Source organism: Phacochoerus africanus, chromosome 4, assembly GCF_016906955.1.
Source record: "Phacochoerus africanus isolate WHEZ1 chromosome 4, ROS_Pafr_v1, whole genome shotgun sequence".
NCBI lineage: Eukaryota > Metazoa > Chordata > Mammalia > Artiodactyla > Suidae > Phacochoerus > Phacochoerus africanus.
This window is the reverse complement of record NC_062547.1, coordinates 50,912,066-50,937,355: the sequence shown is the minus strand read 5'-3', so window position 1 is coordinate 50,937,355 and position 25,290 is coordinate 50,912,066. Positions and strand designations below refer to the sequence as shown.

Here is a 25,290-nt window from a genome sequence, read left to right as displayed (position 1 = left end):
TGAAAATGCAAGAATAAAAAAGATGAACCATACCAACACCAACCAAAGGAAAGTTGGTATAGCCATGTAAAACTCAAAGCACACTTCACGGCAAGAAGCATTACTAGAGACAGAGGGACATTCCATAATGATAAAGGGATCAGTCACTAGGATGATATAATATCTGTAAGTATATTTGCATCCAATAAATCGATTTCATAAAAAATAGAACTAAAATGATCAATAGGCAATTCTACTAATTATCATGGAGACTTTAACAATCTCCCTCAATAGTGGAAGAAAAAGACGAGATAATCAGTAAAGAAAGATAACCCAAAGAATGGGAAAAATACTTGAAAATCACGTATCTAATAAGAGACTTGTATACATAATATATAGAGAATTATATAGCTCTATTTAAATAGGGGCAAAGGATCTGAATAGTTAAGACATTATTCCAGAGATGATATAAAAATGGCCAAAAGGCACATGAAAAGATATTCTACATCATTAGTTGACATGGAGAAACCAGAACACCCACACAATGCTGGTGGGAATGTAAAATGGTATGACTGTTCTGGAAAACAGTCTGGCAGCTCCACAAAACATTAAATATAGACTTATCATAAGACCTGACAATTCCATACCTAGGTATATATCCAAGGTCCATACAAAAACGTACATATGGATGCCCATAGCAGCACTATCATAGTAGCCAAAAAGTGGAAAAAACCCAAATGTCCATCAGCTGATATATGGATAATGAAATGTGATATATACATATCCATACAATGGAATATTATTCAGTCCCAAATAGCAAAGAAGTACTGTACACTCTACATGGTTGAACCTTGAAAAAATTATGCTAAATGAAAGAAGTTAATCACAAAAGATCATGTACCATATAATTCCTTTTATATAAAATGTCCAATATGGGCAAATTTACAAAGATAGGAAACAGATAACTACATAAATCTAAGAAAGGGGTGGTTTTTTTGGAGGGGGCAGGAGGGAATGAAGAGTGACTGCTAATGGGTATGGGTGTTTCTATTTGGAGGAATGAAAATTTCTGAAATTAGTGAAAATGGTTGCACTCTGTGAATATACTAAAAACCACTGAATTGTATGCTTTAAATGGGTGAATTTTACGGTATGTGAATTATAACTTAGCAATAGCTATTTTTACGACGGAGAAGATTTTACAGTGGGAGCAGTTAAGCTAAACGTTACTCTTGAGAGAGGCAGTGAATGGAACAATGTTTCTGGGTAATGCTTATTCTGGTTAAACAAATTTGTTCACTTTGTGAAAATTCACCAAGTTGTACGTACCCTTTTGCTTTCTATTTCTTGTGTATTGATATAAGGTTTACTTTTATTTTTTTTTATCTTTTTGCTATTTCTTGGACCGCTCCCGTGGCGTATGGAGGTTCCCAGGCTAGGGGTCGAATCGGAGCTGTAGCCGCCAGACTACGCCAGAGCCACAGCAACACAGGATCCGAGCCGCGTCTGCAACCTACACTACTGCTCACGGTAACGCCGCTGAGCAAGGCCAAGGGATCGAACCCGCAACCTCATGGTTCCTAGTCGGATTCGTTAACCACTGCGCCACAACGGGAACTCCAAAAGGTTTATTTTTAAAACAAACAAATACATACCAACAGGTGGACCTGCAGGCACAACACATTTCTTTTCCACTCTTGAAGCAGGAGGTGCATTCTGGTTCTTAGCAAGATTTTCCTGTATTAATTCCTGTACCCGAGTTTCATTAATCTTGGGGAAAGGAAGAATATGAACTCTCAAGTGGGAACCTTCTGTTGGGCGTGGAACTTTCTGGAATGCCATATGAGGGTTTGGATTTTCCTACAATATCAAACATAGGTAAAATTATTCATAAGTTAAAAGAACAATGGCAGATTATTGGCCAGAGGGACAGAAAGTGAAATCAGTCAAATGAGTAATTGTACATACATTCAGATATATTTCATGAAATAGAGACTGTCAGAATTCTACTTCTTACATGATTTTAAGAAGCACTGATACAGTTATCAGTACCACCTAAAACAGCTGATCACTTTTTTCCTCTTCAACGAACACTTTCTTCATTTGGTTTCTAGGTCTTACTACATCTTTAGCTGTATTTCATCTCCCTAATTTCTTAACTGTGAATACCCTAGGGCTCAGACCATGGACCCCACACTATTTAAACTTAATTCTTTGGTGATAATTTCCAGTTTCTTATATTTAAACTATGAAAACCCCAATGATTCACAAATTTTTATTTCCAATTGAATTTCACCCTGAACTCCACACCCCTATAGTCAACCATCTACACACAGAGCTTCCATTTGGATTTAAAATAACATCTTAGGAGTTCCCATTGTGACTCAGCAGAAACGAACCTGACTAGTATCCATAAGGATGCAGGTTCAATCCCTGGCTTCACTCAGTGGGTTAAGCATCTGGCTTTGCCATGAGCTGTGGTGGAGGTTGCAGACACAGCTCGTGTCCCACATTGCTGTGGCTGTGGTGTAGGCTGGCAGCTGCAGCTCCGACTCGGTCCCTAGCCTGGGAACCTCCATATGTGACAGACGCAGTACTAAAAAAACCAAAAAAAAAATTTTTTTTTAATTAAAAAAATAAATAACATCTTAAATATATGTCCAAAATGAAGCACCTAATAGTTAGTCAATTCTTCCACATCTGATTTCTATAGGCTTCCTGACTTCAGCAAGTGGCATATTTATTTTTTCAATCATTCAGGTGAAAAGCTTAGAATAATGTGTAATGCCTTTTTTAACACCCAAGTATCCATTCCTCTGCAGACCTTTGTTGAGTCTTCACCTTTAAAATATACTTATAGAAGTTCCTGTCGTGGCACAGTGGTTAACGAATCTGACAAGGAACCATGAGGTTGAAGGTTCGATCCCTGGCCTTGCTCAGTGGGTTAAGGATCTGGCGTTGCAGTGAGCTATGGCGTAGGTCGCAGATGGGGCTCGGATCCCGCATTGCTGTGGCTGTGTTGTAGGCCAGTGGCTACAGCTCCATTGGACCCCTTGCCTGGGAACCACCAAATGACACGGGAGTGACCCTAGAAAAGGCAAAAAAAAAGACAAAACAAACAAACAAATAAATAATAAAATAAAATAAATACATTTATAACCTAACCACTTTTCAATACACTGTGATTCAAGCCAACAACTCTCATATTGCTACAGAGTAACAGTCTTGTAACCACTCCCTGCTTCCATCCTAGTTCCCTCTCTCACTGTTTTTAACTCTGCAGACAGAGTGGTCAAGTTAAAAGTATGTCAAATCTTCACCTAACTACTCTGATCATTCAAATAGTTCTTCATCTCAGAGTAAAACCCAAAGTTCTTATAATAATTTATAAGATTTGGCTTCTCTATATGACTGTGTCCTACCACTGTTTCCTTCCTTCATTCTGCTCCTTCTACAGGGGTCTACTAATTCCTGCCTCAAGGTCTTCACACTTAACTGTGCCCTCTGCTTGGAATGCCTGTCTCCCGCTAATCTGGACAGCATCTTCTCTTCCTGTATGTCTTTGCTCAAATGCCACCTTTCTTGGCTGATCTATCTAAAATTATACACCCTAACACAGTCCCTATCCCTCTTGTTACATTTTCCTCTCTAGCACTTCCACACTCTCACATACTCTAAATTCTATTTAACTTGTTTATTGTCTCACTAAAATGAAACCCCAGAGGACAGACATTTTGGTCAATTAAAAAATATCTGTTGTCCTCTGCTATATGTGTACCACATCTAGAACTGCCTGGCATGTATCAGGCACCCTGAACTACTTCCCACTTTATCCTAATGAGTAGGACACAATGTTGAACATATATTAGAACTGCAATAATTAAATTAAACGTGTCAGCTAATATTTGCATAGACCCTTAGTGCTAGCATGGACTTTTATCAAGCCACCTACTTAAGTAGGATTCTATTTCAAGTACTACAGGCAGAATGGAATCCATTCTTTTTATAAAGTTCTCTAAGGAAGGCTGCTCTATGATCATTCTTAGACCAACTCTAGCATTTATCATTCTAGCAATGAGAAAATTTCTTTCCCCCCTTGAACCTGTGTCATTCATGTTTTTGGTTATTTGGCTCAGACCCAGATAAAGGATAGGCTGGACCATAGCAGAGGACACAGGGAACGTATCTCAGCAATACAGTGGGAAAATACACAAAGTGTCAAAAAAAAATCTAGATTCTAGATTTTGCTTTATTCATTATGTGATGCTGTATAAATAACTCTGCCACAGGTCTATAGAGGCATACATTGTTTTATTGTGCTTTACCCTATTGCACTTTGTAGGTACTGTGTTGTTTTTGGGTTTTGTTGTTGTTGTTGTTGTTTTGTCTTTTTACAAATTGAAGGTTTGTGGCAACCCTGTGTCAAATAAGTCTACTGGTGCCATTTTCCAACACTTTTGGTCTCTGTCACATTTTGGTAATTCTCATAATGTTTCAAACTTTTAAATTATGTTATATTTGATCTGAGTTGGGGCCTTTGATAGTACTATTGCAAAAGGATTATAACTTGCTGAAGGCTCAGATGATGGTTAGCATTTTTAAGCAAAAAACTTAAAAGTAAGGTATGTACATTGTTTTTTTTTAGACATAAATACTATTGCACACTTAATAGACTACAGCAAAGGGTAAATGTATCTTTCATATGCACTGGGAAACCAAAAAATTTATGTGATTCACTTTATTGCGATACTGGCTTTATTGTGGTGGTCTGGAACCAAACCCACAATATCTCTGAAGTATTCCTGTACTTATGCTTCTTAGGCCTGTACTTAAAAGATTCCTGAGAAGGTGAAATCAAATGGAAAACTTCGGAGCGCCAGTGGCGCAATCGGCTACCACGCAGTACTTACACAGATTGAAAACTTGTTCTTGCCAAAGCAGCCCTCATACAACACTTTGTATCTTTCCTTTTATCTTTAGCAAAGACAGAGAAAAATAAGTAAATTCCTATGCCAAGGCTTCATGATCACCACTTTCTACACCATGTGTTGAAAAAACCATTCTAAAATTATGCCAGGATTAACATCAACATCAGCAGCCTGGAGTTTCTCAAACTGTGATTTTCCAAAAGCAGTATGTTTGTTCTTCTCTGTTCTTTTGGCACAATATCTAAGATACCATGTCATCTCAAAAGTTATGAATATCAAATTTCTAAAACCTATTGGGCAGATATTTCTTTCAGGCTAGGGAGATAATCCATGTGGATTTTGAATTCTGAATCACTTAAAGTATATTATTCACTACTTCTGTTTCCATAGATGCATAATTTTCTTAGTAATAAAATTAAAACTTTAAATGTATTTCCCATGATGTAAATAATATTAAAACAAATTTTAAAACATGGTAAAATAAAAGTAGACACTTTTCTTGGTATGCAGGTATCTTTTCTAGCTATATTTTATCTCTCTCTTACTATATATTTTTCTATCTTATTTCAAAAATGACTTAGGGTGGTTTAAAAAATCAAGATATACATATTGATTGCTTCTAGTTAAAATCCTATAATATAACAGGTTCAGCCTAAATTTCATATGGAAGAACAAAGATCCAAAAACAGTCAAGGGAATTTTGAAGAAGAGTAAATGGGGAAAGTCAAACTTTCCCGACATCAAAATTTATATAAACCTTTAATAATTAATACAGTATGGTAATTGGTATCAGTGAAGGGTTAAAAGGGCTAATGGAATAGAGAAGCCAATAAACAGGACTACCTGTGAAAATGTGATAGAGACAGCAGGCACTACAATTCAGAAGGAAGAGAGTTAGACAATCCAAGGACAGAGGGTAATACAACTAAAATATTTTTAGCTCATGGTCTCCGATGTGAGACCTCCTGGGTGAAATCTACTTAGCCACTTACTAGCACTGTAACCTGGTGCAGTGTGAATTCACTTATCATTTGTGTTTTAGTTTCCTCATTGATAATGAAGATAATAATATACTACCTACTTCATAATGTCCTTGTGAGAGTGGAAAAAGTTACAGGAAAGCTTTACAACACACACACACACACACACACACACACTTTCCCAAAATAAATGGGAAAGCTCTTCTATGAAAGCTCTTTTCCAAAAGTCTAGAGTATATTCCTTTGAAAAATGTTTAGTCACTGCATATTCTATGGCATGACACTATACCTCTTTCTCCCAAGATTTCCCATCATACTACCAGCTACTTTTATTTTATTTTATTTATCTACTTATTTATTTTATTTTCTTTCTTGGTCCCACCTGCGTGGCATATGGAAATTCCCAAGCCCAAGATCAAATTCAATCCAGAGCTGTGACCTACACCCCAGCTGCAGCAACAATGGATTCTTAACCCACTGTACTGGACCGGAGATCAAACTGGTGCCTCCACAGAGACAAGCAGGATCATTAACCTACTGCGCCACAGCAGGAACTCCTACTTATATTTGAAAAACAATAACAATAATAGTATTCAATAAGGGTTTAAATAAAAATCACTTATTAAAAGACAGCTATTTGTCACTATCAGTGTTATTCTCATAAGCAATTTGAAATATTTTAAACCAAATCCATGCACAATTCAGAATAAACATTCTAAAAAATCATTTTAAAACAAAGTTCAAAGTTGAGGTTATCCTTTAACTGTGACAGTCTACATAAAAATTCTGATTACGGGTTAAAGTTACTAAATAATAATACATTCAACTGTGTTTCGAAAATTCAAAAAAAGCTCATGCCCCAAGATCTAGTGCTATTTGGTTTTCTGGCTGCTGAATCTGTACACTGCTGCCCTCTAACGGGTAGTAAGGTAAATATAAAGGACCACATTCACCACCTCACATCCAGCTTACTCACATAATGACTTATAAGGAGATGGCAATAATGTGAGACATTTAAAGGCTCACTGAACTCAGTATATTCTTGGAAACATATGCTCTTATTTGTAACTCCAAATGCGTTCAGATCAGTCTCTTGAAGATTACTGGGCTCATTTAAAACTGCATCCTGATTTTGTTGTTGAATCTGTGTTGAAATCATTATTTTTCAATAGAACAAAGAAACAGTCAAAGACTCATTTTTGACTTTAGAGAAATGCAAATATAAAGTAATAACCAAGGATTTAGATAACTACATACTTACGGTAAACATAATTCTGTCCAAGGCAATTAAGAAAGCTGGCAAAACATACTATTATTGCTCAGAGGGACTTTTAAAGTTGGATAATGATTTTCAAGAAGTCGGCTCTGTAATCCTGCTTTTAGAGTGTACTATAGCAATAGGAGGCATAATGATTTTCTCAGACTCGAAAAAAATGACACATACACCAACTGGTCTGGAAACATGGATTTTCTTTTCTCTCTCTCTCTGTTTTTGGCAAGCTAAATGAGAATATTCCTAGGGCTTACAAAAACCAGGCTGAGAAAGCACTTCAAATAAAAGCAAAGCAAAACAAAACAAAACAGAAAGCCCCAGATCTTACTGGAAATTCAAAGTAGGCATACTGGTGAAAAAAATTCCTTCCTACACATTGGAATCAATGTGACCTTGTCGAAGGTTACTAAATTTCCCATGTTAATTTAAGTATTTAATAATTATTTTATGTGCATCAATCATACCTAGGGTTATATTATACAAATTCTTTACAAATCCTTTCAAACACAGCCAAAGCCAATATTATCACTGGATTACATCACTAAACAATGACAAAATATACCTGGAATTTTTAGAGTTGCCTGGCTGTGATGGAATGAAAAACTCTCAACTTTCTATCCTCATAGGTCTTTTAATGATTATCTAATTGAATTAATGTCTCATCCTTAATACAAAGAAATGTGGTGTATGACTTTAATATCTAATGTGCTGGTTGCCCTAATCCAAGGTTTCTCAACTTTGACACTACTGACATTTGGGGCTAGATAATTCTCTGTTTAGCAGTGGGGAGTGGGAAGGAGTGGGTGTCTTGCATATTTTAAAATGTTTAGAAGCAGCCCTGTCCTCTTTACTAGCGGCCAGTAGCACACCTTCTCCAGTTGTGACAACCAAAAAGTGTCTTTGGACATTGCCAAATTTCTTGGGGGAAGGAGTCTGCCCCTGTTGAGAACAACTGCTCTAATTCATGACATTAAAATGGAGGCTTCATAATCTAAGACAAGTACTCTTTTCACAAGTACCCAGAGGGCATAAAACGACTGGCTAGGATCTAATACTCACCTGCTGACATCCAAATTAAAACCATAAAAAGGTAATACCAAACACCTATTAGAATGGCTAAGAACAAAGCAAAACAAAAAATTCCAATGAGAATACCACACGTTGGTGAAGACGTGGAGCAAACAGAACTTTCACAACATATTGCTGGTGGGAATGCAAAATGGTACAGACACTTAAGAAAACAATTGGTAGTTTCTTATATAGAGAAAGAAATACATTGCTATATTGTTATATATCATATATATTGTTACTGTTTTCAGCATCCTATTACTAAATATTTACCCAAAAGAAATGAATACTTATGTTCACACAAAAACCCATGAAAATGTTCAGGGCAGTTTTACTCATAATTGCCAAAATTGTCCTTTAGTTGGTTAATAGATAAATAAAACTGGTACACCCATATAATGGAATACCACTCAACAATAAAAAGGAATAACTCATATATGCAATAACATGGGTGAATCTTAAATGCATTATACTAAGAAAAAGAATCCAAACTCAAAAAAACACATAACAACATTACAGAAAAGGCAAAAACTACAGAGACAGAAAACAGCTCAGGTGCCAAGAGTATGAGATAGTATCTAATGTGCTGGTTGCCCTAATCCAAGGTTTCTCAACTTTGACACTACTGACATTTGGGGCTAGATAGGGTGCATTAAGAAAAGTTGGGTGGGGGGTGAGAGATATGTTGCTGCTGTGGTGGTGGTGGTTGGATAACTTCATTTGCCAAACTTCATCAAAGTGTAAAGGGTAAATTTTACTATATATAAATTTCAAAATAGTAAATCTAACAGGGTAAATTTTACTATATATAAATTTTATCATAGTAAATCTAACTTAAAATGAATAAACAAATAATATAAGGTGGAGGAAGGAGTTTAATTTTTATGCTTTGGATTAGGGGCCTCATTTCATTATAATAATCTAAATAAGTTGTTTATGTTTTTAATTTTTAAAGATGAAAGATGACCACAATATTTACTTCCTTCCTATAACAACAACAAATCCTTTTATTCACAGTTGGGAAAGAGTACAAACATCATCAGTGTAGATTAAATGTGCCTGGTAGTGAAATTAACTTTCTGCAGAAACATAAAGGGTATAGATCTTAATGCAATTTAGAATGGCTATTCCTGCATTTGGGCTTTTTCTCCCATTAGAATTTTAAAAGCCTATTTGTTTCAACTCTAGGCAATAGTATATCTATAGAACACAAACAGAAATCTATCATTTTATAGGAAAGTCTAAGTCCTCTCTCATTTTTCCTTTAACTTTTTTTAAAAAAACAGACAAGTTACACAATCTAGCAAATGATTATGTAGGACAGCAAGATGTAAAACAAATTAGAAAAACTGCACTATTTAAAAGAGTAAAACACATGTCCAACAGATTTTTTGATACCTTGGAATGGATGTTTATAAAGTTTTTGTCCTGCCTATTTTAGTATTCTCATTTTGCATTCAGTTAGTGGTCCTTTATAAGTGTGTCCCAAGAATCATAGGGAAAGAGCAGGTAAGTTGCTGAAGGTGCTATCATGTAGACAACAAGGATTCTGAAAACCAAAGTGGGCAGACTTTGAATTATTATCAAATGGACATGGAAAGAGCAGCTCTACCAATGTATGCCCAATAAAAATCTTAATAGTATATAACCCTGACAATGCTTACACATTTGTCTCTAATGAATTTATTCCTTTCCTTCTTCTTCATACTAACTTCCCTCTCCTTCTTCACCAAAGTCACCACTTTTCTTAATTGTAAACAAAAAATATTGTAAGCAATAAATAAATAAAGGTAGCATCAGAAAGTTAAAAAGGCAGCTAAACCCAGCTGCAATTCATCTTACTTACATCTCCTCACATTCCTACAATTCATTCCTACTTACTAAAAGGCACTATAAAGGAGTGGTGAGAAGAAACTGGATAATTAAGGTTCATTTTTGAGGTACTTCAAAGGGAAGTGAAGGAGAGAGGCTAGATACGCATACCAGACTTTAGCACAATAAAGTATTTACAAACATCTGAATGGAATCACCAGGTTTCAATTCTAACCCAATAATAAGGAAACAGTCAAATTACATGGTTGGTTTTCTCCTTACCAAAAGGGAATTTTAGAAATGTGATTTTTAAAAAACTGACTAGTTAAAAATAGAACCATCTGGATTATTTACCTTTCATTGCGACCATCCTTCCTCCGTCCCCTCAATCTCCTGAACAACCCAAGAAAGTAACTTTACCATCATGTCTGCTTTTTAATTTTGTCAAGCATTTACTTCAGAAATGCTGGGACCATTATGGACTTCATAATCTTAGAACTAGAGGGAATCTCATAAAGCCTGATGACAATCCACCGGAATATTCTCAAATACTCATTCATCATATATGTGTATCCTCTTCTCAAGGGTATTAGAGGAATTATATGCCTAGAAAATGCCTGAAACTAGTAGGTGTTTAATAAATACATACTGAATATACAGAGTTGATTATATTAAATGGAATAGAATTTGTGTGTGTGTGTGTGTGTATGGAGGGGGAAGTCTAGTAAGGGCTCAAGAAATTCAGAGCACATTTGAAGGGTGAGTTCCATATCTGACCTAGTAATACAATCCTCCATTGAAGATCACTTAAAAAGTGTTGTATGATGTGGGCCGTTTGTGTTTTACATTCACCCTTAAGAACGTAAAATTAGTGTGTGTGTATATATTTTGTTGTTGCAGTTTTCAGTTTTGTGTTGGCTTAGTGTAAGCTAGGTATCATTAAACTTAAGTTCTAGAATGGCAAGAAAGGTATTTACTTTGTTTTTTGCATTAAAATGGCTTGGCACGCTCCCTCACATACATTGCATACTCCATGTGACAGAGATGAACCCGTGTCAGAACCCCAGCTCTGGTCACTTACTGGCTATAAAATTTTGCAGTTCTGAAATAGTCTTGTAAAAATCTAAGAAATAGACATTTAGTTATTAAAGGGATCAGTCCCAGAGTCTCAAACACTGATTCCCATTTCATGTTTTGCTACTCTTTGAAATCCATAAACAAATCACCCTTAGTGAGAAAGGAAAAAAAACCTCTCTAATCTTCAATTTCCTCACATTTCAACACCTGCTCTATCCATCTCACAGGACCATTTCTAAGATCAAATGAGAAAATACATTAAAGAGCTTTATAAAGAACAATGTATAAAGTCAGCCATTGGAAGTAGCATTCCATTATTTTTCCAATTGGAGATGAGCCAGCCTAATGGAGTGAAAGAACACAGGCTTAGGAACTGGATAGATGAAAATTCCTGAATTTAAAACCCAGGTTCAATCAATTAGTAACCATATGATCCTGAGCCAATTATCTCCAGTAAAATGGGGACAATGACACCTATCTTACATTGTTACGAAGATTAGAGATGATGTATGTAAAGTGCTTAGTCCCATGCTTGGCATGTTGTCAATATTTATTATGATTACAATAGGTCCACAGAAATTTCTCATGTGATCACACTATACACTAGTTCTACACAGCCACCATAAATGGCAAAGACCAGCACAGGAAGCAATTTTTAAGTTTCTGCATACTAATCAAGAAATAGATTTATTGTACTGGACACAGTTATAACTATGGAGTTTAGGGTATCAGGCCAAGGGATAAATTTTTCAATAATTTGAGAAATAAAATTCCTAAATAATTGAATAATATGAAACAAAGAAACACAATTTAGTATTCCTGCTTTTATCTAATTGGTTCTCAGATTTCTAATGGATGTAACAAAGCACCGACTAATGACCCAACATCCAAAAAAGTCTACCGATTCAAATAATGAAGTTGAACAATATCAGGATACGGACCCCAAATCTTTTCTTAACTATATATATATAATATATATATATTTTTTTTGGTCGTTTTGCATTTTCTAGGGCCGCTCCCGCAGCATATGGAGGTTCCCAGGCTAGGGGTTGAATCGGAGCTGTAGCCACTGGCCTACGCCAGAGCCACAGCAACGCGGGATCTGAGCCGCGTCTGCGACCTACACCACAGCTCACGGCAATGCTGGATCCTTAACCCACTGAACAAGGCCAGGGATTGAACCCGCAACTTCATGGTTCCTAGTCGGATTCGTCAACCACTGAGCCACGACGGGAACTCCCTTAACTATATTTTCTTAAAAACATATCTTTTCTCAACTTTCCCCTGGAAGAACATACTTTCCTTTTCTCAACTCTGACATTTACAAGCAGAAGAAATAACTAGTAATCATCAGCGAATTCCACTTTTCCACATGCATCTTGGGGTTCTCTTCCTTTCTGGTATCCAAATGATCACTGCACACTTTATGACATACCAATCTTTTTAACTTTTTGCATTTCTTCTATCAGGGAATATTTTCACTCTTGAGTTTCTGTAGTCGCCTGGCAGTTATCTTTCTTTCAGCTTCCCACTCCCTATATGTTCAAAACAATACAACTCAATGATTTTCCTGATACAGTGGACAATCACTGTACCAAGCTGAAGCAGAGTACACTGGTCAGTTCTGGTCTCCAATGAATCTAATCTTTACACCTCGAAAATGCTCAATATGCTCTTAGACAGAGACCTAAATGAAAATTACAATGAAGGCAGATGACAACTGAAAAATTGTGACAAAGATGTTTTCATAATACAGTGATTCACAGAAAAATCACTTTGAAAAATGAGATCTATTTTGATGCACAGTAACAACTGTCATATCTTGTAACTTATAGCCTCAAAGGTTTAAAGTCAGAGCAAAAAAGATAATCACCAGGAATAGTAAGCTTTTTAGCTTTTCAAACTACTTTATTAATATTTTTAAAATTAATGACTAAATAAATATACTTACATTTTTGAATAGTTGCTCAGCAAGTTCTCTGACATGCTTTATCATCTTCAGTGGGTTATTTTCTTCAACTTTAATTCGTTCAACTTCAAAAGCTACCAACTTGGAAAAACAATCAAATGGTAAAACATCAACTCCAAAATATGCTGAAATAGAAAACTGTGTGACGGTGATAATGTCACACAAGTTATAAGCCAAAAAGCATCTAACATATAAGCTGTTATTAAAACAAAGTGTTTTAGACTTTTACAGGGTTTCACCTCTATTCTAGTTAATCGAGTCCTTGGATGTTCTGGCGGTCTCTCTCTGATGATTCACAGTCCATTTCTTTTTGGGAAAAGTTGCTTCTGGAACTCAGAGAGATATTCATTCTCCAGGCCTCACTCAGAATTCTCTCACTCAGAGAATTTCAGACGGTCAGAGAGTCTCTAAATATTTCCCTAACTCACAGAAGGAACCAAATGTTCAAACTGGGTCACTTTAGTCCTACATCTGCTAACAGTGTGATCTGGAACAAGTCACTGAAACTCCAGAGCTTCAGTTTCTTCATCTCTAAAGTAAGATGGAAGAATAAGATGGCCCTTAGGCTCCTTCTAGTTCTCAAATTACATAAACTCGGATCTACTTCCTTACCAACTAATTTCCTGGGAGAACTGTGTTAGTGTGTACACTTGCAGTGGAACAAAGAGGACTGGCAGGAAAAATACAGGGTCTGAGGAAGAGGTAAACAGATGGATTATTTTTTAAATGATATAAAACAGGGTTTTTCATTCTAGGAAGTAGGAGTCTCATCTGAGCAGACAGGTGAATAAACTATGACCTCACCTATTCTAGGCCAAGATTCAGAAGGATTGTCAAAGAAAGTCAAGCATTCCTTTACTTCTAACAGGCCTATTTGGTGGGTGTGGGAACAGGATAATACACAGTGCAAGCTGCTGCTCATAGCTCCACATACCTTCTCTGCCCTTGGCTGAAGGAAAACAAGGATCCCTTTCCCAGGAGCAAATGCAATTTTCCCAAACATACATTGCCATGCAAGCCAATTAAACGCCCAAAGAGGGTAGAAGGAAAAATTACTTAGGTCTGGTGTCTCATTTATTTTACATCCTTGACTAAAGCATACATATGAATAACTGGCTTTCCAAAAACAACATCGATATGACACCAAAAATCATCACTGTAGACAGAACACAGAACTGGATGAACATTAAGGAATCTTGGACAAGTCTTTGTCTTATCACTATTTCTAATCTGAAGGATATATATATCTTGTGTATATAAATGTACATAATAAAAGACAAGTTGCCATATAAAGTTAGAGACATAAAATAAGCTTAATGCAGATTAGTGGCTCTCAGAGTCATCTACTTTGGGAAAGTCTGGAGGAGGTGGTAAGATATGAGCAGAGTATGAAAAATGGATTGAAAAGTAGAGAGAACTCCAGGCAAAGAAAGGACTTACAAAAATAGTCAGAGGCTGTGGCAAGTTGGCAAACAAATTTTCTGGAAGTAATCAATCTGACTTATTAGTTGTGATGAAGCTGCCAAAGGATTACTAAAGGAATTTGGATAGAAAGGAAAAGGTACATAAACTAATCTTACTATTTAGAATGCTTCCTGTAGGACCTTGGGGTCTATCTGACTTATCACGTAAAACATTATGTATCAATGACTTAATTCAAAATCTAAAGGCTGATACATGTTAGTTTTAGTCAACAACTGATCACTTTAGAGAACCAGAGATCAATAACTGATCAGAAGGAACTGTCCACCTCAGGGTAATCTTTCCTATATCTTCATTTGTTTTATGTTATTATTAAGCAAAGCATTTGGTGCAAATCTCCATACTCAGAACTAAAATATGTGCCTTTTCTTTCATTCTTATCTGTAAATACTTAAACTGTCTTTACAGAGAATAAAAGATCCTTCTCTGAACCATGGATCTTAAGACTTTGATTTCTGATCTTTAAGACTTTGATTTCTTTTTTTTTTTTAAGACTTTGATTTCTAACTTTTCTATACAAATTAAACTACCGCCAGAAAAACATGATCACTACTACGTTCTCCACTATCTCGAGTGTCAGGAGTGTTTTTCTTTTACAGACTTCTAGGAGCTTTTAGATTTATTGGTTCCAGAACACTGCTCTTCCAAAAATTGAAATAAGAGTAAGAGTAATTGTTCTATCAACCAGAATGGGCTGCAATGAACATAGCTAAATGATAAATGGAAAGATGTACTACAATAAAGAAAAATCACAACACAAAATAAAATCCTTCTTCTGAGTTGCGACTGCCATAACTCTCTTTTTAAATGGTCAATTTCTTGAAGATAGAGACTAAATCTGTCTTCCTTATGTTTAATATCTCTTAAGGGAGCTAGACAAATTCTGATTATTGATTAGTAAGAACGACTAAGCTAAACTATGACTCTAGGACACTGATAGATTACATGTAACTGTACTCTGAAGTAACACATATAAATATACATTAAGCTTAGACCTTTCCCTCTATAAAACTGGTAAGTTCTATTTATATGATCAGTCACTTTTTCAAAAAGATTTTAATCAACTATTTAAAATTCAGTTGTTCAAGATTTTTATGTACTTGAAACATCCTGTAATTATATTTTCCTAATTTTTCTAATCCACATTATCAACAAGATCTGATACGCACAATAATAAATATTTTTGATTTTGATTAAATATTTAAAATACTACATCTCTGCTTTTATCTACTAGTTTATTTTTGTCTATAAATAATGCATTCATTTAATAAGAAACATACCTCATCAAAGAGATCACAGGATCTATAGGGAGGACCCCTTTCTGAAATAAAACCTGCAAATGCCATTCCATTGAGAACTTTAGTGAGGAAATCATTCTCAACCAAACCACGCTGTCCCAAGAAAGCTGTCTGTAAAGAAAAGAAAATGTGAAATAAGTATGTTATCACCTAGTAATGGATGAATGGTCAAAACAAAAATAGCAAGACCAAAGGCTGAATAAATGTCTTCATGCATAAATGTGCTCTTATAGAATACATTTCTCTCTAAAAGAGTTTTGATATCTGAAAAGCTACATGTATTGAAAAGAATAAAAATGAACCTATCTGTAAGCAGGAGGGGAAGTCAGAAATAACCTCAATTTTAAAAGAAAAATCAATTTTAAAAATTAAGTTAACATACTCTCAAGGAAAATATATCAATTCTTTTTTTTTCTTTTTCTTTTTTTTTTTTGTCTTTTTAGAGCCACACACTCAGCATATGGAAGTTCCCATGCTAGGGGTCGAGTGGGAGTTGCAGCTGTGGGCCTACACCAAGTCACAGCATCATGGGATCCAAGCCGTGTCTGTGACCTACACCACAGCTCATGGCAACAGCAGATCCTTAACCCTCCAAGCAAAGTCAGGGATTGAACTGGCATCCTCATGGATACTAGTTGGGGTTGCTACCACTGAACAACAACAGGAACTCCCTGTCAGTTCCTTTTAATATTATTAAAAGTTATCATCTACAACACAAAGAAAAGATTTTAAATAACCACATTTGGTAATTTAAGGTCAAAATACATCACTAGAAAAAGACAACCTAGCTGTTTTATTAAATTAGAGTCTACATTTTTGAACTGATACAATATGGTATTGTATGTTACCTTGTGAAAATGTATTACTGGTTCTGCATGAATTCTTATAAGTTGTAAGCATGATCTATATCCTTGGAAAAGTTGTGCAAATAATCTAAGAAAAACTGCACGCACTTCTTTATCCTGAAAATACGTGAAGAAATATGTTAGTTAACTTAATTTCTTAAAAAACAAAGAAAAAAATGACCAAGTCAAAAAGTTGGAAAGAACCTGAGAGATTACTAAACAAATCTGTCTGTGCTTCTGACACAGAAGTCTTATTTGTGGCAGCACTAACTGGTAGGCATTTAGTCTGTCCCAATGCTGGACAGTGTAGGCTGTTAAAGAGTTCTTTTAAAAATTGAACCAAACAAAATTTGCCTGTAGTACATCCAATTTTCCTCTCAAGAGAGAAAAAAAAAAAAAAAAGTCGCAGAGTCTCCCCCTTCACCATGTTAGAGAATGGCATATTTCCCAAGTCATTTGACTTTTATATCCATCAAAAGAATTACAGTCATAAATATAAAAGAAAAAACTTTAGACTGTATTTTAAAAGCTTATGAAATTCTTCCAAAGCTTATCCAGTTTATAAAAATCCATACTTACATTAATAAAATATGACAAAGTATACTTTGATAATTCAGATTTTTTTAAAAATTAGAGTTTTAGAACTGTAAGGAAACCTATGGATTTAGTCAACCCTTCATTTAATTGATGAGGAAATGGTTAAGAATGATGCTTCAGCAACTTGTCAAAAGTGTGCAGCTCTATGATGTTCCTTATTGGCTACAAAGCCCATCTCTGAGAAATGCACTGGTCAAAATTAAAGAAGGGCCTCTGTTATACAGTCACCCTTTTATAGCTTTCATTTGGAACTAATTTCATCCATTCAGTCCTCAAACTTGATTCTCTCCTGTTACCGACAATCTGTTTCCATTTTTTGTAAGCTTCCTTTTTTTTTTTTTTTTAAACCCTTGCCTGACCCTTTTGATTTGGTGCTTGGCACAGTTTTTCAGGCTATAATCCAGGTTCTGATTTTTTTTGTCCTATACTTACTCATGCCTCCTCAGAGCAACAGTCTTAGCCTACTCCCTCAAGCAGTGTGCTACCTGGGGCTTCTCTTTGAGCAGGTCACAAGGTCAGTCAGTGGCAAATCTCCTAACATCTAATTTGGCACACCTTTACTAGGCTGTCCCTCTAACTCTCACTATATTTAGCTTCTTTGAAAAACATACAAAGAAAAGCAACTCTCTTTGAAAACATCGAATTTAAATGTTCAGCTTCTTACCAGCATTTTTGAGTGGGATAAAGCTGTTCGTGGAGGAGGGAAGGCATGATCTGCTACTTCCAAATCTGGGTGTAGAATCTAAAGCAAAGAAGCTTTGTTACATAAGAGATTTTAATATCAATGAAACCTATTATTTTATCTACTTGGGGCATTTAGATGTAAAAGTGTCAATACATGAATTACAATAAATCCCTTCATGAAATACAGTGCAGTTAGCTGAAGCAGCTCTGTATGTACTATGTGAGAAGATCTCCAAGAAAAAATATTTAATAAAAAAAGTGATCTAGGAAAACACAAATAATGTGGTTTCATTTATTTGAAAATAAAACAAAATAAACCTTAAATCATATATGTACATGTACCGATCTACATATAAATGAAAATGTGAAGTACTGAAAGAATATATACAAAATTATGAACTAGTAATTACCTCTGGGAAGAGGTAGGTCTAAGGCAGAGCTATATGTCTGTATAATTGAAACCTTAAGCATTTGTTTTGTTTCTTAGTGTAATTAAAAATTAATTAATTAATTAACTGAAATACTGAGGAGAAAGGGAATAAGCTTATGAACCTCACAGTCCAGAAGGGTAACAGCATAATACAATGTGACAAGTATTATAAATATATAAAATAATAATATATGAGTATAAAGTATAATTAATTCAACCTATGGAAAGCTAAAAAAAGAAGGTAATATTTGCATTAGACTTTGAAGGAAAGTAGGTTGGAGAGCAGGTAAGAAAAAAAAGTCCATGTAGGACTTAGAGGAAAAAAAAGATTTTGCATCAGTATGCAGTAAATTTTTGTCTTTGCAGAATCATTTCAAATAGCCAGGATTTGGTAATATACTTACAATAGATAAAAAAATTCAGAACAAAACTTATAAATGAGAGCAAAATACCAATAACATTTATAATTCAATCACAAAATTGTTACTGCAGTGTAATAGTCTTTATGTCAATAAAATGATCTATGATTATTACAGGTACCCTGTAATTATTTGACTACCATTATTTAGTGACCAAATGAAGTTCATGTACTTGTGTATCAATTCTCCCACACAGTCCATCAAATGTGATTTCTTTTTGGTCCTATTTTGACAATACACTATGCTCTTATGTACACTCCTGCAGCACTTAATCCACCAGTGTGATCTAAAACTACATAAAGAGGCATCCTCAGTTTCACCAAAAGTGAATTTTACTCATTGATTGAATTTGGCGGCACTGGTGTTATAGATTAAGGTACACCAGTGTGCAGCAGAACCTCTACCAAGAGCCACTGACTTAAAAACTGAAATCTTAATCTTTGTTAATTTTGGCACTTAATCTCTGAATAATTAAAAATATCACTAAGTAATCATATATAAGATTTTAAAACTTATTTAATATTTCTAAAAACAAAACTTTTCAATCACTCAAATACTATCTTCTCGGCTTTAGCTATATCTACATACCACTGATGGAATTCTTTAATTAATAGTTTTCTTTAAAATGTCTTTAAATCAACTCATCTCTTTAAATCTAGTATTTTGTTAGATTATATCATCTGTGAAATCACAGGTTTATATGCTACCTTTTTTTTTTTTTTTTTTTTTGCCTCAAGCAACATATAGAAGTTCCAGAGCCAGGAACTGAACCCATACCACAGCAGCAATCCAAGCTGCTGCAATAACAATACCAGATCCTTAACCCACTGCACCACAAGAAAACTTCCTTTGTATGCTTTTTTCTTTTTTTTGTCTTTTTTTGTCTTTTTTTTAGGGCCACACCCACAGCATATGGAGGTTCCCAGGCTAGGGATCTAATCAGAGCTGTTGCCATCAGCCTACGCCAGAGCCACAGCAATGCCAGATGTGAGCCGCGTCTGTGGCCTCCACCATAGCTCACGGCAACGCTGGAATGTTAACCCACTGAGCGAGGCCAGGGATCGAATCAGCAACCTCATGGTTCCCAGTCGGATTCGTTTCCCCTGCGCCACCAATGGGAACTACTCCATTGTATGCTATTTTTAATAAACATTATAATAAGGACATAATTATTAAAAAAAAGTTGCCAAACACCAACCTAAGTCATTGTCATACTTCACTTTAGGAAAGAGTCATTTGTCATTCTATGTATAAAACATTCATCCGGAGTTCCCGTCGTGGCGCAGTGGTTAACGAATCCGACTAGGAACCATGAGGTTGCGGGTTCGGTCCCTGGCCTTGCTCAGTGGGTTAACGATCCGGCATTGCCGTGAGCTGTGCTGTAGGTTGCAGACGCGGCTCGGATCCCACGTTGCTGTGGCTCTGGCGTAGGCCGGTGGCTACAGCTCCAATTCAACCCCTAGCCTGGGAACTTCCATATGCCGCGGGAGCGGCCCAAGAAATAGCAACAGCAACAACAACAACAACAACAAAAAGACAAAAGACAAAAAAAAAAAAAACATTCATCCTATTGATAAAAATTAGGCAACAAAGGCCTAGAGATGGAAAATGATTTGCTCCAAAACATCAAGGGGTGAATGTAGACTGGAATTTAGGTCTCCTACGTCCTATACCAGAATTCTTTTTACTCTATCACACCTTGTACTCCAGATTACAAATTACAGTAGGAAAAGTTAGTCTTCTCTATAACAACATAGGGACTAATACAAATTTCATTTTTTCTTCTTTTTTGGCCACCTGGTGGCATATGGAGTTCCTGGGCCAGGGATCAGGTCTGAGCCGCAGCTGCCACCTAAATCACAGCTGTGGCAATGCTAGATTCTAAAATCCATTGCACCAGGCAGGGGATTAAATCTGCTTCCTAGCACTACAGAGATACCACTAATCCTGTTGCACCACAGAGAGGAAATTCCAAAATTTCTGAGAATAAGATCCCTCCTGGTAATCCCAGACTTCTGAGTTCTGATCTAAATCCTATTTAAAAAGAAAAAAAGGTTTAAAATAGCTCAGACTAGAATATTATTCAAGAAGAATATGAAGGTCTTAGTTCTTAGTAATAACTTGAAGAAGACTGAAGAATTTCTAAGTTTCAAATTTCTGATGATAGATAAATGAACACCTAACATGTTGTTGGTAAAATACTGTGTTTTTAAAAATTAACAAAGGTTGACCAAAAAAATTAAATCTGTTTCAATAAGAATCACTCAGGTCACAAGATTTCTTAAAACTTCAGTGAACAGTATGCTAGACATTTCATCAGTAAGTTACATCTTTTTGTAATAACATAGAAAACATTAACCAGTCAATATCACAGAATTTTGCAAAAAGCATATCTACCCAAAAAGAACGAAATGTCAATGAGGAAGGAGAAAGGAAAAGGAACAGGTGCTGGCTTCTAATAAGGGATATTAGGAGAATCAGAAATTTCAAGTGTGGTCTTGCTTTCACAGGTGTGTTTCCAATACCTAACACAGTATTCAGTACATAGTAACTACTAAATAAATATGCTGAGTTAAAAAAATTAGTGTAGAACAAATATTCAGTTAGGATTCAAAATACCTCCTTAGAAAATATCTAGTAAAGAATCCTATTCTCAATACTATATGAAAAATACTCATGTTTTAAGAACATATAACTCTCTTTTTAAAGGAACTACACTGTCAATGATGTTTAATTCCAATTATCTCAGTTTAGATTAAATGAAGAGAAGATTACTAGAAAAATATATCATACCAAAGAAAGAGCTGCTTGAGTCTGATGTAGAAGTGGTTCTGGAAGGGAAGAGAGGTGAATACATTCAGGAACTTTAATAGTGCCTCCATCCAAATCAGCTATGATTACATCTAACTGAAAAAGATAAAAAATTAATCCTATAATTAATAAAATGTATTTCTAGATTGGCTTTCTAGCTATTGTATATTTCCCTGCTTCCTTTGAAATCAGGTGTGGCATGTGACTAAATTTATGCCAATGAAACCTGAAAAGTGATGTGTACACTTCCAGGCATTCAAAACAGAGGGGAGGGAGTTCCCATTGTGGCTCAGCAGTAACGAACCTGACTCGTACCCAAGAGGATGCATGTTCAATCCCTGGCCTCAACCTGTGGGTCAAGGATCTGGAGTTGCTGTGAGCCATGGTGTAGGTCAAAGATGCAGCTTGGATCCTGTGTTGCTATGGCTGTGGTGTAGGCCAGCAGTTGCAGCTCCAATTCGACCTTTAGCCTGGGAACTTCCATATGCCACAGGTGTGTCCCTAAAGCAAAGCAAAAAAACAAAAACAAAAAACAACCCAACCAACCAACCAAACACAACCACAGAGGGGATATAAGGCCCTCCTATGGTCTCTTTCCCCTTCCCATGACTAAAACTATAAACTGGCAGCAACTCAACTTTGAACATTCAGAGGATTACAATGCCTAAGTGGATTCTAGCGGAGGAATAAGAAGCAAAACTGGTCTGACATAAAGGAACACTTCTACAAACTACTGCATGAGTGTTAAATAAAATGCCATTTTGCATATGGAAACTCCCAGGCTAGGGGTCGAATCCAAGCTGCAGCTGCTGGCCTATCCCACAACTACGGCCACAGCAATGCAGGATCTGAGGTGCACTGTGACCTACACCACAGCTCATGGCAATGCCGGATCCTTAACCATTGAATGAGGCCAGGAATCAATCTCACATCCTCATGGATACTAGTCAGGTTCATAACCTGCTGAGCCACAATGGCAACTTTTTCTATCAGCTGAAAACTCTTATACTAAGCAGAAATTTGTTTCTACATTCACTATACCCACTGATTCTATTTCAGCCACTTAAATATTTTATCTTTAGCTATCAAATAGCACCAGGTTATTATCCGAGAAAATTTCCTCAGGGCCTCACAGGATATAGTTTCTAAACTCTATGACATCCCCAATGTCCTTCCCTGAATCCCACTATTTTGTTGTGGTCCCTCTTAACGTGCAGTACAGAGAAGTAAATCTATTATTTCAGAACTGACTGAATGTAGAGTACTACTTTCCCTCTTTGGTAAGTTCCATTCATATGGCATTAAGAACAGAATAATTTGGTGGGGCTCGTACTGAACTTGTATTCCACTAAAATCCTTACTTTTTATAAATGCTTTTTGCTTTTTAGTTATCAGCCATTCAGCATTAACACAGGCCTCATTTCAAAATACAAAAAAAAAAGCACTCAAAACAAAAGTATAAACAGAATATTAATTAATGGATAATTTTATCTTTCTTTAGCATATAAAGGATGAGGAATATAGAACAATAAACTTAATATGTCAAGGACGGCATTTTAAAATATTAATAAATTAATTTTACAAACCTCTTATATTTGCTATAAGAAGAGAATAAAGTATCTACATTTTTGAATGATGCTTTTCTTCAAATCAATCTTTTGTACTGGGAATGTGACAGCAAATAGTAATTAGTTGAAATGTTATAGGACTCAAAGAAATATGATAAACCTCTCACCTCAATACTTGGCAATTTAAAGATGAATACTTACAAGTTCATGAACGTCGGTTTTAAAGATAGAATGTACTCCAATAATGAAAGGAGTTGGGGAACTCAGAACTTCCAGTAGCTGAGCCGGGAGAATAGGAATATAAGGATAACTGGAAATAACAAAAATATATGTGATATATGTTTGCTCGTCCATAATATAACATACCTTTTATTTTTACGCTGTGTAAATTTTAGAATATCTATGTTTAGAAACTATCAATAAATTCTCAAGGTTAATATTAAATTCTTGGAAAAAATTAAGATTAAAATTATTATGTGAAAGACATGATCTGATATAACAAGATACAAAGTAAATAAGGTTTGATCCCTGGCCTCACTCAGTGGGTTAAGGACCTGGCATTGCCATGAGCTATGGTGTAGGTCACAGATGCGGCTCAGATCCTGTGTTGCTGTGGCTGTGGTGCAGGCCAGCAGTGGTAGCTCCAATTCGGCCCCTAGCCGTGGAACTTCCATATGCCAAGGATGTGGCCCTAAAAAGCAAAACAATAAAATAAAAATAAAAAGTATATCAGAATAAAATATGCTACTTAGAGCACCCTCAGTCATCATCATTTACATTGTTTTATTTTGTACTTTTCATTACCAAAAATTAACACCCTTCTCTCCCCACCAAAAACTAGAGTGAAAAAAAGAAAAAGAAAGCCCTATGTATCTAATTCAGCTTTGAGAATCACCAATGCATGGTCACATATATTTCTACCTACTTTTGTTCTCTTCCCTACCACATTCTTTAAAGCAAATCCCAGACGTCATATCATAAATATTTTCCTCTATATCAAAAAAGATAAGGACTTTTTAAAAAATAAAGCCACACTACCACTGTAACCCCAATTAATAATAATAATAATAATAATAATAATTTCTTAATATTAAATAATCAGACAGTACTCACTTAAGACTTAAGTACTAACTTAAGACTTTTATCTCCAACTGTATTCAAAGGAAATTAAAAGTTGCTGACAATACTATTTAAATTATTTTTCCACAAAATAAGTCAACATTTAATAATAGACAACTTGGAAAAGTTCCAAATTCCAGGCCAGATTTCTATCAGAACCATGACTCTTGTGACAGCATAACTTTGTAAAATATGCCCTTGTGGTTCAAAACTGTTGTGCTATGATATTTTGACTGATGATCAATAAGTAACGCATAACTTGGGAATAAATAAAAATACCAAATTAAAAAATCTCACCTATATTTAAGAGGAAACATTAATGATTCCAGGGCTCTACAAGCATCACTAAGTCTTTGGAAACTTGCAGAATGGAAAAGAACTTTATTTTCTGTGAGCACTGCACAAAAGAGGCTGAGGACATTTTGAATTCCTGAAAGCACAAAGAGTAAATGCTTACCAAATAAATGCATTTAATTTTATATGTGCTGCCAACAAATATAGATTTAGAATGACATGGAATAAAAAAGCCAGTATTTTAAAAATCTCTGAAGAAAAATATTTGGTTCAACTATAAATTCCATATAGCCTATGGGTATTTGTTTTCCCAAACTTTCACTTCTGTCTTTATTCTTCAAATCAGTGTTAACAGTCATCCAATGTATCGGTTGTTTGGAAATACACTATTACCTTATTTTCAACCTCATCTCCAGGGTCTGTACTTAAATTCCTGTTTTAGATGCCTGGCATTGTGCTAATAACTTTTTTCCCTTTTAAAGTCCGTTTGTCTGATGTTGCCATAACCATACAAATTTTGTTGAAATATTTCGGTGTATCTTTTTTCCATCTTTTTACTCCAACTTTTCTCTATCTCTTGGAAACTGTATATAATTGACATTAAAAAAAAAACCAAAAAACCAGTCCAGGAGTCCCCTGTGGCATAATGGGTTAGGG

At 35.5% G+C, this 25,290-nt stretch overlaps 1 protein-coding gene across 2 annotated transcripts in view; it reads right to left on the bottom strand.

Moving 5' to 3' along the window:
• The window catches only part of SBF2 (SET binding factor 2), a 456,096-nt gene that overhangs the window by 175,076 nt on the left and 255,730 nt on the right, over positions 1 to 25,290 (bottom strand). For both annotated transcript variants that reach the window (XM_047776309.1, XM_047776310.1), the window contains exons 7-14: positions 24,637 to 24,769; positions 23,422 to 23,530; positions 21,635 to 21,748; positions 17,973 to 18,050; positions 16,715 to 16,828; positions 15,849 to 15,977; positions 13,069 to 13,167; positions 1,635 to 1,839 (exon numbers count right to left, since the gene is read on the bottom strand). In XM_047776309.1, the coding sequence (XP_047632265.1) occupies positions 1,635 to 1,839; positions 13,069 to 13,167; positions 15,849 to 15,977; positions 16,715 to 16,828; positions 17,973 to 18,050; positions 21,635 to 21,748; positions 23,422 to 23,530; positions 24,637 to 24,769 (981 nt within the window). The remainder of the gene's footprint in view (positions 1 to 1,634; positions 1,840 to 13,068; positions 13,168 to 15,848; positions 15,978 to 16,714; positions 16,829 to 17,972; positions 18,051 to 21,634; positions 21,749 to 23,421; positions 23,531 to 24,636; positions 24,770 to 25,290) is intronic.